The sequence below is a fragment of the Neltuma alba genome, unplaced genomic scaffold (genome assembly GCF_004799145.2).
Source record: "Neltuma alba isolate B1F8T4 unplaced genomic scaffold, ASM479914v2 tig00004368_pilon, whole genome shotgun sequence".
Classification (NCBI taxonomy): domain Eukaryota; kingdom Viridiplantae; phylum Streptophyta; class Magnoliopsida; order Fabales; family Fabaceae; genus Neltuma; species Neltuma alba.
In genome coordinates this window covers 49,083-64,359 of record NW_021633677.1, presented here as the reverse complement: position 1 = coordinate 64,359, position 15,277 = coordinate 49,083, and the positions used below count along the sequence as shown (strand labels likewise).

At 36.0% G+C, this 15,277-nt stretch overlaps 3 protein-coding genes across 3 annotated transcripts; 2 read left to right on the top strand and 1 right to left on the bottom strand.

Annotated features, from left to right (window-relative positions):
- Window positions 1-2,844: 2,844 nt before the first annotated feature.
- Window positions 2,845-6,363, top strand: LOC114744437 (protein SUPPRESSOR OF K(+) TRANSPORT GROWTH DEFECT 1-like). Its single transcript, XM_028932606.1, has 8 exons — window positions 2,845-3,612; window positions 4,248-4,353; window positions 4,667-4,865; window positions 5,162-5,230; window positions 5,322-5,396; window positions 5,506-5,604; window positions 5,692-5,847; window positions 6,012-6,363. Exons 1-8 carry the CDS (start codon window positions 3,144-3,146, stop codon window positions 6,135-6,137), a joined length of 1,299 nt encoding a protein of 432 aa, XP_028788439.1. The 5' UTR covers window positions 2,845-3,143; the 3' UTR covers window positions 6,138-6,363.
- Window positions 6,364-7,153: 790 nt separating this feature from the next.
- LOC114744439 (uncharacterized) lies at window positions 7,154-10,359 on the bottom strand. Its single transcript, XM_028932608.1, has 5 exons — window positions 9,979-10,359; window positions 9,581-9,687; window positions 8,528-9,032; window positions 7,845-7,963; window positions 7,154-7,607 (listed from the first exon to the last, which is right to left on the bottom strand). The coding sequence occupies exons 1-5, from the start codon at window positions 10,258-10,260 to the stop codon at window positions 7,409-7,411; spliced, it is 1,212 nt and encodes a 403-aa protein (XP_028788441.1). The 5' UTR covers window positions 10,261-10,359; the 3' UTR covers window positions 7,154-7,408.
- Window positions 10,360-11,576: 1,217 nt separating this feature from the next.
- On the top strand, window positions 11,577-14,888 carry LOC114744438 (protein SUPPRESSOR OF K(+) TRANSPORT GROWTH DEFECT 1-like). The gene is made up of 8 exons (XM_028932607.1): window positions 11,577-12,224; window positions 12,707-12,812; window positions 13,256-13,454; window positions 13,674-13,742; window positions 13,822-13,896; window positions 14,017-14,115; window positions 14,200-14,355; window positions 14,508-14,888. The coding sequence occupies exons 1-8, from the start codon at window positions 11,756-11,758 to the stop codon at window positions 14,631-14,633; spliced, it is 1,299 nt and encodes a 432-aa protein (XP_028788440.1). The 5' UTR covers window positions 11,577-11,755; the 3' UTR covers window positions 14,634-14,888.
- The last annotated feature ends 389 nt before the right edge of the window (window positions 14,889-15,277 follow it).

Below are 15,277 nucleotides of genomic sequence, written 5' to 3'. Positions count from 1 at the left end.
TGTGCTAGTTATAGATGATGCGTTGGCTTTGCGGGAAAAAAAAAACTAAAGTTATGAATGATGCTGTTTATTCTTTCACATGATTAGTTAAAATTTTTCTTTTACCCGTTTTTTATGATCCTAACCTCTTTTGTAACTAGCCATCTTCATCTGTTATAGTTAGATAAGGTATTGAGTTTAAGCCAATCATGCGTGTGTTTAATTGTTACTAAATAAAAAATTTTATTTACCAACAAACTGTAATTGATATGATAAGCAGTCTTATTTTGTATTTTAAAAAAAATATGAATTTGGAACTCATAGAGTGCATTTGTTGAGAAGGCCAGATTAGTTTCAAGTCTAAAATGACTTAAGAATATTTTAAATTATATGAAAAAATTTGATTTAAAACTCTTTTTAAACTTTTTCGGGGGAAAAAATCTTAACCTGAGTAGCTTTGAACATCTTCTGAAAACTGGTTTTAATATCTCTTGTATGTCTTCTCTCTCTCTCTCTTTTTTCTCTTTTCGCTTGAAAGGATTATTTTAGTCTCCCGTTCTCAAAATTCAACGGCTTGTTAGTAATGCTGCGTATTGTCTCATGTTTTTAATTAGATCGGAGAATTCACTAATCACTACATTTTTTATTTTAGTCCCTAAAATTTAAAATAAGCTATTTTGGTCCCTGAATTTTAACCTCAGTTTTGTTTTTGTTTTTGTTTTTGTTTTAGGATAAAAAATTTTGAGATGAACTAAAATAAACTCAAATACCAGAAACCCAAACCATTGGCTTAAATTTTAGGGACAAAACTAAAATGAGGTTAAAACCATTAATTTTAAATTTTATGAGTAAAATTAAAACGAGAGAAGTTTTATGAATTAAAAATAATATTAACTGTAAAATTCATCTTAAACCATGTTGATTGGCTTGTTCAATTAACAATAGAAGAGAAAGAAGAATGTGCTCATAAAACAATTAACAATTAAGAAGAATGTTGGATTAGCTTGTTCAATTAACTCTAAAATAAATTTTACATGACATGTAAAATAATTAACAATGTGATCATATATAAAAAAATACATAACAGGGTGTATTATTCATAAATGAGAATTAAAAAAAATAGAAGAGAAAGAAGAAAACATCACCAACCTACGCCAAAAACAATTTACGAGCACCGGGGGGGGGGGGTGTGGTGAGTTTGTCAAATTCTTTTGTTTGCAGTGAAATAATCATTAATCAATTTTCTATTCAAAATTCTTAGTGAAATAATCATTAATCAATTTTCATTAAAATCTTATAATACTCAAATTCACAAGGAGTCGGGTCAGATTTAACAACCCATAGATACTTTCAAGACCATTGACAATTATTACAAGAAAAAAAAAGACTAAAAATTAAACGCATAATAATATCTTACTTTCTATGACCAACTACGATAGTAGCATAACTTTATTTTTGTACTCCTCCGGTCCTTATTATAAGACCCAATTTGACTTTTTATTTGTCCTAATTATAAGACCCAATCCATTTTGTCTCTTATATTTATACATTTTTTCCAAGATAATCCTTCTAATAATGATAGTTTTAGCCAATATACTTAATTAGTAAGGATATTTTAGGAATGACAACACTTATTTATTATAAATAACCAACTTAACTTACTTCCTTAATCTCCTCAAATAAGTCAATTGGGTCTTATAATTAGGACCGGAGGAGTAATATTTTACAGTAGTTCGTGTCGGCTTTTCAAATTTTAGGAGACTAAATCAAAATTATATAACAGTATCACGGCATTACCCTGTGCGCACGGAAAAAAGTTTCTAGCCTGTTAAAATTTATGTATGTGTAGGAATTTTTTAGATTTGTTATTCTTCTCAAAGAAGAAGTTTAATTATTAAAAAAAATTAATAACAAGTGACCGGTTTGAATTTATTGTTGTTTCTCATTTTGAAACCTATCATTACATATTCTTAAATTATTAATAAACTCTATGATAATTAGACTCTTTTTTTTTAGATGCGATTATAATTCTTCCCTTTTTGAGCCTCGCGGCTATTCCAAACGTGTCAAGAAAATACATTTCAATTAGAACAGTCACATATCTCAGATTTTTCACCAGAAATAAACGCAATAAATATGTGAAGGATTTAAAAAGGAATGCGAGAGGGTATAAACAAGTAATGTCTGGGTTCCATTGATTTAAGTATACATGGTGATTGCAGATCAATTTATCACCGCTCAGATCCATGAATATGATATAAAAAGCAAATTATAACTTTATGATTGTAGCAAGCTTTCTCGATTACTAAATTTTTTATTCAATTTTTTTCTGGCTGGAATCTTTTTATCAAATTAATATATAATCAAATAGGTCTAATATCAATGTCTAGATATCATAAATTAATCGGTCAATTTATCATTTATCGTGAATATTTTTAAAATTCTTAATTTTTGGCACGAACGAAAAACTAATTAAAAGATCCAACTTTAAATGTTGCCAATAAAACTTAATTGGTATAATAATATTTATGCAATAACTCCAGCATGCTTTATATTTTTTATTATCTTAAAATCTATCTATTAATGCGCTGTATTGTTAATCAATGAAACAGTTAGCATGCATTTGAATATGTCACTTATTTGTTATTAACAAAACACCCCTCTGTTACTAAAATTACAAATAAATTTAAATCAGTAAAAATTACCTACAAATTACATCAAATATGCATATCTTTGTTAATTGATTATATATCAATTTATGAACATTATCGCATCATAAATAAGTAATAAATGGTTCGTGGCAGAATCTAGTTACGCAAACAGCAGAAGGAATTAGAAAAGCTCTCCTCACTCGGTAATTGGTATTCGCGAGGTTCCCACACACAATCTTGCGGTATTGCCCTGACTTAGCCACCCTCCATCGAAACGCGTCCTTTTGACCCACGAAACTTCTCCATCATCCTTGCTATTCTCCCTTTGCCCCTCCGATCTTTCTCAGCAATCTCAATAGAACCATTAATTTTTTCGTGTTTCGGAGATCGATCAGAGCTTCTCTTTATCTATTCTCTGAGATGATTTGATCGCCACCCTAGGGTTGTAGTTGGCCGGGTAATTTTTGATACTTTTGGTTTTAATTCGTCTATGCTTTTTGTCGCAAGCAGAAGATGTATAGCAACTTTAAGGAGCAAGCAATAGAGTACGTGAAACAAGCTGTGCAGGAAGATAACGCTGGTAATTATGCAAAAGCGTTTCCTTTGTATATGAATGCTTTGGAGTACTTCAAGACCCATTTGAAGTACGAGAAAAATCCCAAGATCAAAGAAGCGATTACGCAGAAATTCACCGAGTATCTTCGGCGGGCTGAGGAGATTCGAGCGGTTCTTGATGATGGAGGGACTGGCCAGGCCTCCAATGGGGATGCTGCAGTAGCTACGCGGCCTAAGACCAAACCGAAAGATGGGGAAGGGGATGGGGAGGATCCAGAGCAGTCAAAGCTCAGGGCTGGACTGAATTCAGCGATCATTCGAGAGAAACCCAATGTGAAGTGGAACGATGTTGCTGGACTGGAGAGCGCCAAGCAAGCTTTGCAGGAGGCGGTTATTTTACCTGTGAAGTTCCCGCAATTTTTCACCGGTTAGTTTTCGTGGTTGCTGATTGTATTCGATCATTGATGATGCCAGTTGCAATGAAATGCCAACCCCCTATGCCCACCTCCGTATTAGCTGCCCGTTAGAGAACCCATACTCTGCATTTGATAATCGTTTTTCTAATTGGTTAATGCGTTTAGGATTTAGGTTAATGAAGTCTATCCTCCGGTTCTGCTAGTAATGTTATTGATCAACCAAATGCGTTTAGTGTTCCTCACTGTTCATTATCCAACCAGTTTGCCGGGTGGTATTTAGACTCGCTAGTTACAATTTTTTTAAGACGCCACTAACAATTTTAATCTGCGCTACATCTATGCAAGTAGGTCTTTCTATGGTCGACTAAACAAATCTGTTAATTAAAGACGTATTTTTGGCTGCCCCTACTCATGTGTGACCTCAAATTTAAAAACAAGGGACAAAACGTTATCTTATCGAAACTTTTTCCGCATCCCAGTCTAAGCCGGTGTTTGGTTTCATGCTGATTTTGGCGGTTTTCAATGTAAAACTAAACACCCACTAAGAGCATGGATGGCTGTTTTCAGAGTTCACATTATAGAAGCACGAAATGATTCATGCCTCCAAGTGTTTAATATTTTTTTTCCTGGTATTTTTTTTCCCCAGGTAAAAGACGACCCTGGAGGGCATTCTTGTTGTATGGCCCGCCTGGAACTGGGAAATCATATTTGGCCAAGGCTGTTGCAACTGAAGCTGACTCCACATTTTTCAGGTAGTATTAATTTGATCTTGACTAATTTTTAAATTTGCGACAGTTCATTCGATGATCCTACAGCTTCTTGTACCATTGTAGAATCCTTACTATGCTTGCGTTCTAATGCTTCTGCCTTAAAGTTACTTTGATGATTTCAGTTAAATCTTGTAAAGTCGAATGTGAGAAGACTGCTAATTTCATAATGAATAATTTGATTATGTTGCTGCATATGGCATATATGCCTTGATGAATGATGCATATTAGGTACCTTCATCAGATCCATAAATGGGTGTATTCTTGTGAACATATTTTAACTCTTGATTTCTACCAGTGTTTCTTCATCAGACCTGGTTTCTAAGTGGATGGGTGAAAGTGAAAAGCTAGTTTCAAACCTTTTCCAAATGGCTCGAGAAAGTGCGCCTTCCATCATATTTGTTGATGAAATAGATTCTTTATGTGGTCAGCGTGGAGAAGGCAATGAGAGTGAAGCGTCAAGGAGAATCAAAACTGAACTTTTAGTGCAGATGCAGGTAATAGTTTTTGGCGGGAACTGTTGGTGCTCCATAAACATGATAACCTCCTTTGCAAATTGACCTCTAAATTGCATTATTGTGTATCAACTAGAAAATTCGATTCCAGTTTTGTTGTGTAATGGGTTGCGTGCAAAACTCAGTTGGAATGCTACAATAAAAATATAATTAATTCTCAAGGCCATGTCTGTCTATTGACCCAATTGAGCCCTAATGTCTTATCATCCATTTACAAAGGCAGGATTTCTTAGGGTTTCATCTGGTCATGTGAACATAAATTTTAACTTATATTGCAGGGTGTAGGGAACAATGATCAGAAAGTTCTTGTTCTTGCAGCAACAAATACACCGTATGCTCTTGATCAGGTTATAAGAACATAAATTGGCTAATGTGATTTTATCTTAGAAACAATATGGTTTTTTTTTTTGTTTTGGACTAATCAGTTTGTAACTTCAGGCCATAAGGCGGCGTTTTGACAAGCGAATATACATACCACTACCAGATTTGAAGGCTCGCCAACATATGTTTAAGGCAAGGGCAATATAAATATGATAGATATTATAGGATAGGATTTATTGGACTGTGTAAATCTAGATATTTATTTTACAATGTTTATGCCGGGGCTTGATAAATTGAACAGGTGCATTTGGGTGATACTCCTCATAATTTGAGTGAAAGTGATTTTGAGCATTTGGCTCGTAGGACAGAGGGTTTTTCAGGTTCAGACATATCTGTCTGTGTAAGTTTGATTTGTTGATGAAGTTCCTGATTTTATTTAATTTTTATTTGGATGAATTTCAATAAAGGGTTGCCCCCTCCTTGACAGGTTAAGGATGTTTTATTTGAGCCTGTTCGGAAAACCCAAGATGCCATGTTTTTCTTCAAGAATCCCGAGGGTATGTGGATACCTTGTGGACCAAAGCAACAGGGTGCTCTACAGATCACCATGCAGGATCTTGCTGCAAAAGGAGTTGCGTCCAAGGTATGGATGATGCTACTAATTTTGACTGTGGTTGGAATTCTGCTGCCTTAATGGGAAATGATATCAGATAAGGCAGATTTGTGATGTCTTTGTGCTGGGTTAAGCTGTTCTGCTTCTATTTCATTCTGGTGAGAAGTGCTAAGTGTTTAAGTGTATGTTGGCAGATCCTTCCACCACCCATTACGAGAACAGATTTTGACAAGGTACTGGCGAGACAAAGGCCTACAGTGAGCAAAGCTGACCTTGAGGTTCATGAGAGATTTACTAAAGAGTTCGGAGAAGAAGGTTGATTCGATAGAATTTCACTCAAAGGATTTGTGTTTAGAAATATCATGACTTGTAATCTCTTGAGTGGATCAAATGAAATGCATCTTTCTTGAAGTTCATTTTCGGGATTTAAACTCCCCTTCACACGGAGATGAATCTTTGAAGGTGAAAATTATTTTACTCTCCAAGACTCTGTATGTGAACAATCTTCTGAAGTGATTCGAGGAACAGTTTCTAGTGTACCCGTCATTTGTGTGTCTGAGGCTCTTTTTTTTCCCCCCCTGGTTCTAAGAAAGTGTACACACAATTCTTGTGGTTTGAGTTTTTTTTTTAAATAAAATTTTATGAAAAGTTTTTAGATGTTTTTGTAACCTAAGGAAAGGAAGGTCCTCCGATGATTACCTATCAAAGAAGCAGTCTAATGATATAATAGTTTTAAAAAAATTTCAAAAAAATGCATAACGAGACCATATTTTTTTTCTTATATCGACGACTAGTAGCGTCCTGTCATGTCCATACTATTTGAATTAGCCATAGGTAGTTACACGATAGTGCTATTCTTGATACATTTTTTTATATTTTTCCGTCATTTTATGTTCATAATTTGAACAAAAATCCAAATATATTCCCAAACAAAAGACACCCCCCAAAAAAGAAGCAACCCCCCCCCCCCCCAAAAAAAAGAAAAAGAAAAAAAGGATTGATTCGTTGGCCAAAAAAGGACTGCTTCTGAAGCTGGCTAGACTCGCAGCCATGTATCATGTATATCAACTTTCAAGGGCAAATGATACAATATTTGCCCCTGGAATTCTGGAAAAGTTAACTTTTTCCAAATAAAAAAATGATTTGGTGATCCTAAAACATTTACTGCATCTGGACACTGGTGCAATTACCAATGACTTACCATGGAGACCCATTTTGCCAACGCGAGAGTAGCAGGGTAGGAGAAAGCATAGATGGTGGGGGAGGCCGTGCATATACTTGGTAATCCTAAAGCATTTACTAATTCCTACATCTAAGTCTGTTTAAACCAGAATAGTAATTACTAAATATGAGCTACCAGCGCTGATATTATGCAGTACGAGGACACTGGCATAAACCATTATGAATCTCTAGAAAATTTCTCCTCATGATCTCAACCTTAATTCAAAATAACACGCAAAATTTAAGTTCAGGAGTGTAAACCTTGACTATCAGGTTCAGTCTCATCTCACAACTTCAATAGTTCTTTTAACCGATTCAACTTCACATGATAGAGTCTTTCAAAGAAGCAAAAGGTAAACCTGAAATGAAGCTACGCTACACCTACAATGTAGGCATTCCAGGCGTCTTGTTGTGGAAAACTTGTTGCCTCTTCATACCTAACGCCCCTCCCCATCCCAAATCCCTCGGTATTTGTAATCTCAGTGGTATCCGGCATTTGTCGAAGCCAAAAGTGAACAGACTGAAATCCAGTCTCTTCTAAGCAGTCCCTGATCTCAGCCAATGTCCACCTGGGAAGCACAACTCCCTCGATATCAGAAAACTACCAGAAATATGATATACCAACAGAAATACAAGTGAAGTTTTAGCTACTGAGCTGAATTTGATGTATGGATAGAAATAAAATCGAAGTCCTAGCTGTTAAACTGAGTTTGCACCTCAAAAGTGTTGGACAGTTTTTCTTTTTCATTTTCATTCTTTCATTTTCAAGTAAAGGAAATACAGGCATACAATAAATATGAACTTACAGTCTCCAGTTGTAGGAAAATGCATGGCGAAGCTTTCTTTGTTGCTTCTTGAGATGAAAATGGAGGCTAACCCTTGTTTTCCTCTCAATAATATCAAAATCAGCTTGCTCCCATACATACTGCAGATTTTGATAACAAAGTTCACGTTGTAAAACAAGATGCTGGTGAGTATTACATATACAATCCCCTGTTACCTATTGACCCATTTGATAGCTAAACATGAGCAAATGCTAGCTCCAACTGCGTGTATGAGGCTGATCAACTGAAAAAGATAATATCCCTAACTAATGTTGAAATTTCCCTCCCAAATATGCTTAATCATATTTAGATATCACATACGATTATATATATCTATATATATATATATGAAAAAAAGGTTAGCAAGGAAACTAGTGAGCAGGAAGAACCAAATTTGAGAAATCAGAGTTAAGTGCTTCAGTTATGGTAGGAACTCAAGAGGGTTCGCCAGTTGATGTATAAAAAGTGCTGTTCCATTAATCAGCAAGGAGATATTTCTGTCTGGAGGATCCGAATTGGGTTCACTGTTTAAAAAGCATCCAGGCATTCATTCATACCTGATTATCCCCCAAAGCCAACTGTTCCATACACATTACGGCTAGCATATTCTATCTAATGCAGTTAATTGTTAACGTTACACATTTACAGCAAGACGAACAGTATACCGTAAAATTGGGAAATCGCCTCTGAAGCCTAAGCTTATTCTCTGAGGATGTACCCCCATATAAATCCATCACAAAGATTCCACCTTTATTTGACAAGACAGAGTGAGCCTGCCTAAAATACAAAACCAGGTCCGATCGTTTATGGAGGCAGCAGCAACTGTAGTTAAAAGCGCACACAATATCTCTTGCAGGCAGCGAAACATTTCTTTTAATACACTTATAATCTTGATCAGTAGAGCCTGCTTCACTTTTAGCTTCCAAAATACCAGTATCCAGAATCTTTCTATTGTCTGCTAGTGTTATGTTACGTATCAACTCCTGAGGACTGCTCACGACAAGTTTAGACTGAAGAGGTTGCAAGACATTCCCATGAAACAGGGATATTCTAGAAAATCCATCTGCTCCAACTTTTGGTATGTTGTTCTCAATGCACCATTGAAGTGCCTCAAGATCCAAATCCAATCCTACTGCAGTCCTTCTTGGATCACTACGGAGCCACTCTAGACTGTCAAAAGTCAGAAGATCAGGGTCAGGTAACCGGTTTGCATGAAATGTGAGAATATCACCAATAAAAGGGGGGAAAAAAGAGTAGGCCCTTAGAATCCAGTTTCCAACAGTTTACCTTTATTGTGTACTGAGCAATACAAAGCAATTAAAGAACTGAAAAGTCTAGAGAATGTCATGGAGGTTAAAAAACACTCCCATATCCTTGAATTAACCTGCACTTTTGCTCTCATAAATCATGAAATGGTAAGCCAGGTATTATATACAGCATGCAGAACGTATTAATAAATTATTTTTAAACAGCAAAAGATAGGCGCATCATAACGTATATGATTCCCACATGAAATTGATGAATAAGGCCTTTTTTCTTCAATTATGTACGTGTATGTGAAAACAACCTATCAAAACAACTTTTTCCAAAACAACCCCTGCCAATCAAAGGATATTTAACCTCAAGTTCCCAATAAAGAAGATGTTAAATGGGATAATCAATCAAAATAGGGGTCATACAAACCAATTGTAAGAGACTCAAAGACACAATGTACCTACCTAAGAAATGCGGTGCCACAGAAATCTTCCTGAAGATGGAGGGGCATCCTTCCACCAACGTACATGAGAAAGAACTTTTGCATATAACTTATGTCTCCTTTGGGAGACTGCATTAAAACATGATTCCATAAATGATAACATGAATCCTCTTTTAGAAACAAAGTAAAAACCACAAAATATATCTAACTGGTCATCAGGAAACTCGAGAACGACGCCAAACACGTAAATTCTATCTAGAATCTCAATAAATAACGCAACACATTGTTCCCATCAATGGACATGGAATTGCGATGCTAACTAAAAGGTATTTAGTCTTCTCCCCAAATTTTCTTAGCAACCTAATAGAGAAATGACAAAAAAAAAAAAAAAAAAACTTTCGGCCAGATGGTAGCTCAAACCTGTACAGATTGCTGGTAAAGAAGAAACTTGGAAGGCATGTCATCTGATGAGGTTTCGTCCTTTACAGCTTCTTTTTCACCATTGTTGTCGTCATCATAATCTTCTTCTATCTCATGCTCCTTCTCTTCATCTGAGAGAGAAGCCCTGGGAGGCGAGGAAGAGGAAGAGTAGGGTTGGGTGAGCTGGTAGACAAAATTATCATCTTCTTCATCTTGGCAATAGCTGAAGACACCACGATGATGATTTCGTTGATGTTTCTGCTTCTTCTCCCTCTTTCCCATTCGTCGGTTCTGTTTGCACTTCCGCCGACACAGGAACAACCCGGGACACCAAACTTTTCCACGACTTGCGGCGAGCACCAGAAGAGGAATGGAGGGTCAACGTCGTATTTTGCACCTTTCCAGTTTTGTAATAATTCGCGTAAAATATCCAACGCGGGTCTGCTCTTTGCCTCTTTCACCCTCATTCATTCAAACGCATCCCCGTATTTCTAAACCTTATTGCTTCTAAATTACAAAACGGCTTTGGGGGAGAATTTTTGACAATTTTATATATTCACTGTACATAGTAAAGGTCATTGGATAATAAATTCTGCATGATAATAAAAAGAACTAAAAAAATACAGAAGTACAAATATTTTAGCCAAAAGAATCAATAGAAGATTATAAAAATTATACTACCTCCAAGTCCTTAATATAATATCTCATTTGACTTTCGTTTTAGTCTTAGATATAAGACCCTTATGCACTTTGTCTCTTATATTTATATATTTTTTTCAAGATAGTTCTTCTATCAATAATAGTTTTAGTCAATACACTTGATTAGTAAATGATATTTTAAGAAAGACAACACATATTTATTACAAATAATTAACTTAACTTTTTTTTTAATCTCCTCAAATTAGTCAACTAACTTTTATAAATAGAGGACCGGATGTAGTATTAAAATTCAAGTTTTTGGTAAGGATGTCCATTTTAAAAAAGTTTTTAATACTTTTTTGTGTGTTGCGTATTTGTGCAAAAAAATTGATATAAATACGCAGAATCTTCAAACAGGAATAAACCAGTATATGTAGCACAAATTGGAGGTGATTAGTTGCGAAGACGACTGACTGGCTGCAAGATACCGGCGCGCGCTCCTGCACACATATGTAGAGCCATAACATATATGACAGCAAAAGGAAAAAGCATATGTACTATAAATAGTCAGAAAAACTATTTATGGAATGAGATGAGAAGATGAGATGTCCGCCTAACCTCTGGTAAACATAATATTTAAAAAACAGAAATGCATTTTATTTTATTTTTTATTTTTAATATAAGAGTTGATTCAACATTTACTTTATTTTTCTATTTAAAATTCTAATTTATTTTATTTTTCAAATTTATAAAAGACTAATATTAAAATTTTTATTGAGTAATACTTCTAATTATTAGTAAATTTGTCAAGTACTGAAGTACTCTATTTTAATCTAAACGCGCCGCATCAACCATCCATGAAGGAAATTCACGTTCTGTCAAATTTCAATAGAATCTTCTGTGAGTCGGGCCCCGGGCAACTTCATCGAAGCGCGTCCATTAGGCACAATCTTCTCAGATTTTTGATATATTCTTCTGATTAATCGGAAGATTCCACAGGGTTTTCAGCTTCGGATCGGGATTTCTCTTGATTACTTTTTTGAAACGAGTTTATTGCAGCTCTAGGGTTTTCGTCAATCTTGTAATTTTCTTCTAGTTCTGATTTTGATTCGTCTATGCCCTTGCTCAGAGGCAGAAGATGTATAGCAACTTTAAGGAGCAAGCGATAGAATACGTTAAACAAGCTGTGCAGGAAGACAATGCTGGGAATTATGCAAAAGCGTTTCCTTTGTATATGAATGCTTTAGAGTACTTCAAGACCCATTTGAAGTATGAGAAAAACCCTAAAATTAAAGAAGCGATTACCCAGAAATTCACCGAGTATCTGCGGCGGGCCGAGGAGATCCGTGCTGTTCTTGATGACGGCGGGCCTGGCCAGGCATCCAATGGGGATGCTGCAGTAGCTACGCGACCTAAGACAAAGCCGAAGGACGGGGAAGGTGATGGAGAAGATCCAGAGCAGTCCAAGCTCAGGGCTGGGCTAAATTCAGCGATTATTCGGGAGAAACCTAATGTGAAGTGGAATGACGTTGCTGGGTTGGAGAGCGCGAAGCAATCATTGCAGGAGGCGGTTATCCTGCCCGTCAAGTTCCCGCAATTCTTTACAGGTTGGTTTGCGTGGTAGCTGAATATATTGGATTGTTGCTAATGCCATTTGCAAGGAAATATTAGCTTATGTCAATATTAATTACGAGTTTGTGAACAAAATTATTAGCTGCTATCACCCGAACACTGCATCTGATCAGTATTCTTCCTTAATCAGGCAGTTAGTTGATAGTTTATAAGTTCCTTCATGCTAGTAAGGCTATCGCAGAACATGACAAATTGTATTCTTTTTAATTAATCACTATCCTCGCTTTTCATCCATGAATGTCAATGCTTGTTTATCGCAATTTTAATCTGCTCTAGATGTGTATGAGTAGGTCTTTCTATGGTAAGCAATCTACTTTGCTGCTTTTCTCTGATGCGTAAATCCAATAAAACAACGGAAAATTCTTGTTTCACATTATGGGACCGGGTTATGTTGTGCGCTTATTGTCTGCTTTATTGTTGTTGTTGTTGCTCGTTTCTTAATGATGGTCTCTTTTAGGTAAAAGACGGCCTTGGAGAGCATTTCTGTTGTATGGCCCACCTGGTACAGGGAAATCATATTTGGCCAAGGCTGTTGCAACTGAAGCTGACTCCACATTTTTCAGGTAATATTTATCTGATAAATTGTATTCTACTATTCACTTATGTACTCAGCTTCTGATGTTTAGCTGGATAGCCCTTTCTTGGTTCTATCTCATGGGCTGCACTGCTTGATTGTTTCTGAAATGGAATCCTTCAGTTAATCCACACCAAAAAAAAAGGAGGAGAAATCACAAATGTTTATAAATGATGCATGTCAGGTTTCTATCTTGTCGTTTTGTCTTGTATTTGTGCTTTTTCCTGTTACCTCTTTGTTTTTCCATATTGGTCCAATGGTTAACAGCACTGCTTATTATACTTAATATTTAAACCACGAGTCTGTTTCGCACATTTAGTTTATTGTCTGTCTATCTGCCCCGTTTCTTGTAATGAAATTTTCTTGTTACAAATGTAGGTCAGTAAGTGGATTTGTTCTTGTCAGAGTTGTTAACATTTGATTTGTGACCAGTATTTCTTCATCAGACCTCGTTTCAAAGTGGATGGGTGAAAGTGAAAAGCTTGTATCAAACCTTTTCCAAATGGCCCGTGAAGGTGCCCCTTCCATCATATTTATTGATGAAATAGACTCTCTATGTGGTCAGCGTGGTGAAGGCAACGAGAGTGAAGCTTCTAGACGAATCAAAACTGAACTTCTAGTGCAGATGCAGGTAATCGGTTGATTATTTTGAACTGTTGATAATCACAATATTTCGTGATATCTTGTGCAATTTTCTTTCCTGAATATAAATTTTTGTCACATAATTATTGTCTCTAAATCGAACTCACGTAGGCTTTCAATGTTCAAGGCTACTGTTCTCTTTCTTTTCCCTTTTTCTTGTAATTTCAAACCTATAGTGGAATGGGTTTTTATCCACCTCAAGTTGTAGGGTGTAGGAAACAATGATCAGAAAGTTCTTGTACTTGCAGCAACAAACACACCCTATGCTTTAGATCAGGTAAGATGATAATAGATCTCTTGACATGATCTTATATTAGGTCGATGAGACATTTTGACTGATCAAATTATATTCTCAGGCAATAAGGCGGCGTTTTGATAAGCGTATATACATTCCACTACCAGATCTAAAGGCTCGTCAACACATGTTCAAGGCAAGAGCATTATACATGATTGTATTTGTTGGGAGTTGAATTATTGGACGGGAGCTGTCAAATTGGTTTAGTATTTTTTTTTCCCATTGTGGTATGATATGTATATCATATATGGAACAGGTGCATTTAGGAGATACTCCTCATAACTTGAGTGAAAGTGATTTTGAGCTCTTGGCTCGCAGGACAGAGGGGTTTTCTGGTTCAGATGTTTCTGTCTGTGTAAGTGTATCTTGTATGTAAAACATTTTATTTATATTATCATTTTTATTAGATGAATTTCAAGTTATAGTTTCCAATTGTCAGGTCAAGGATGTTCTGTTTGAGCCTGTTCGTAAAACCCAAGATGCCATGTTTTTCTTTAAGAATCCCGAGGGTATGTTGATCCCGTGTGGACCAAAGCAAGAGGGTGCAGTTCAAGTCACAATGCAGGATCTTGCCGCAAAAGGACTTGCTTCCAAGGTATGCAAGGGATTATTGATTATGAAAGAATAGGGATTCTTTTACCTTTTTAGGAAATGATGATTAAAGATGCACTATAGTTATATTTTGTATGTGTTATATCTATCTAATTGGAGATAGAAAGTCCTTACTGCTGGAAAAAATGTTGGCAGATCCTCCCACCACCTATTACGAGAACAGATTTTGACAAGGTGCTTGCTAGACAAAGGCCTACAGTAAGCAAATCTGACCTTGAAGTTCATGAGAGATTCACGAAAGAGTTTGGAGAGGAGGGTTGATTCAGGTGGAATTAAATCCAAATACCCACTCTGGTTGTTATTATTGTGATTTATAATTTCTTTAGCACTTTGGTTAAGTGAATTGCATGTTTGATATTTAGGTTTGGGAAATTTGAAATTTGCTTTTGTACGGAGATTAATCTAATGCGGGTGCTCTATATTGTTTCTTGGAAACTGTGTATAAGAACGGGATTTGAGATTTTTCAAAATTATTTGTAAGTGATACAAATTGCTTTTGCTGGGTGAGAGCTAATATGTCGACAGATTGCAACATTCTGTATGGGCGAAAATTTCAAGAACTAATTCAACCCAAAAATGATGCAATTAACCGTGAATATTTAGTTTTGTGCCCGAAATTTAGAGTTTGGATTTAATTTATCAACTCTAATATTTAAGGAGGTAAATTTTATCACTTCAAAACATAGGGGGATTATATAAGGTTCCCAAAAACAGAATAATTTTGTGCTTGTATCATCTATGCCGGGTGAAATGTGTTTTCTTGTACAAGGGCTGAGGTTCCCAACCCCCGCCCCCGGGGCCGTGGTGGTTTTGTTCTAGGTAGGGAGGGAGGGACGGAGGGAGCCGTGTGTCAGATGAAGAAATTTTTTTTGGGTGACTTGGTAGTATCAGTTTGTGGTTGTAGC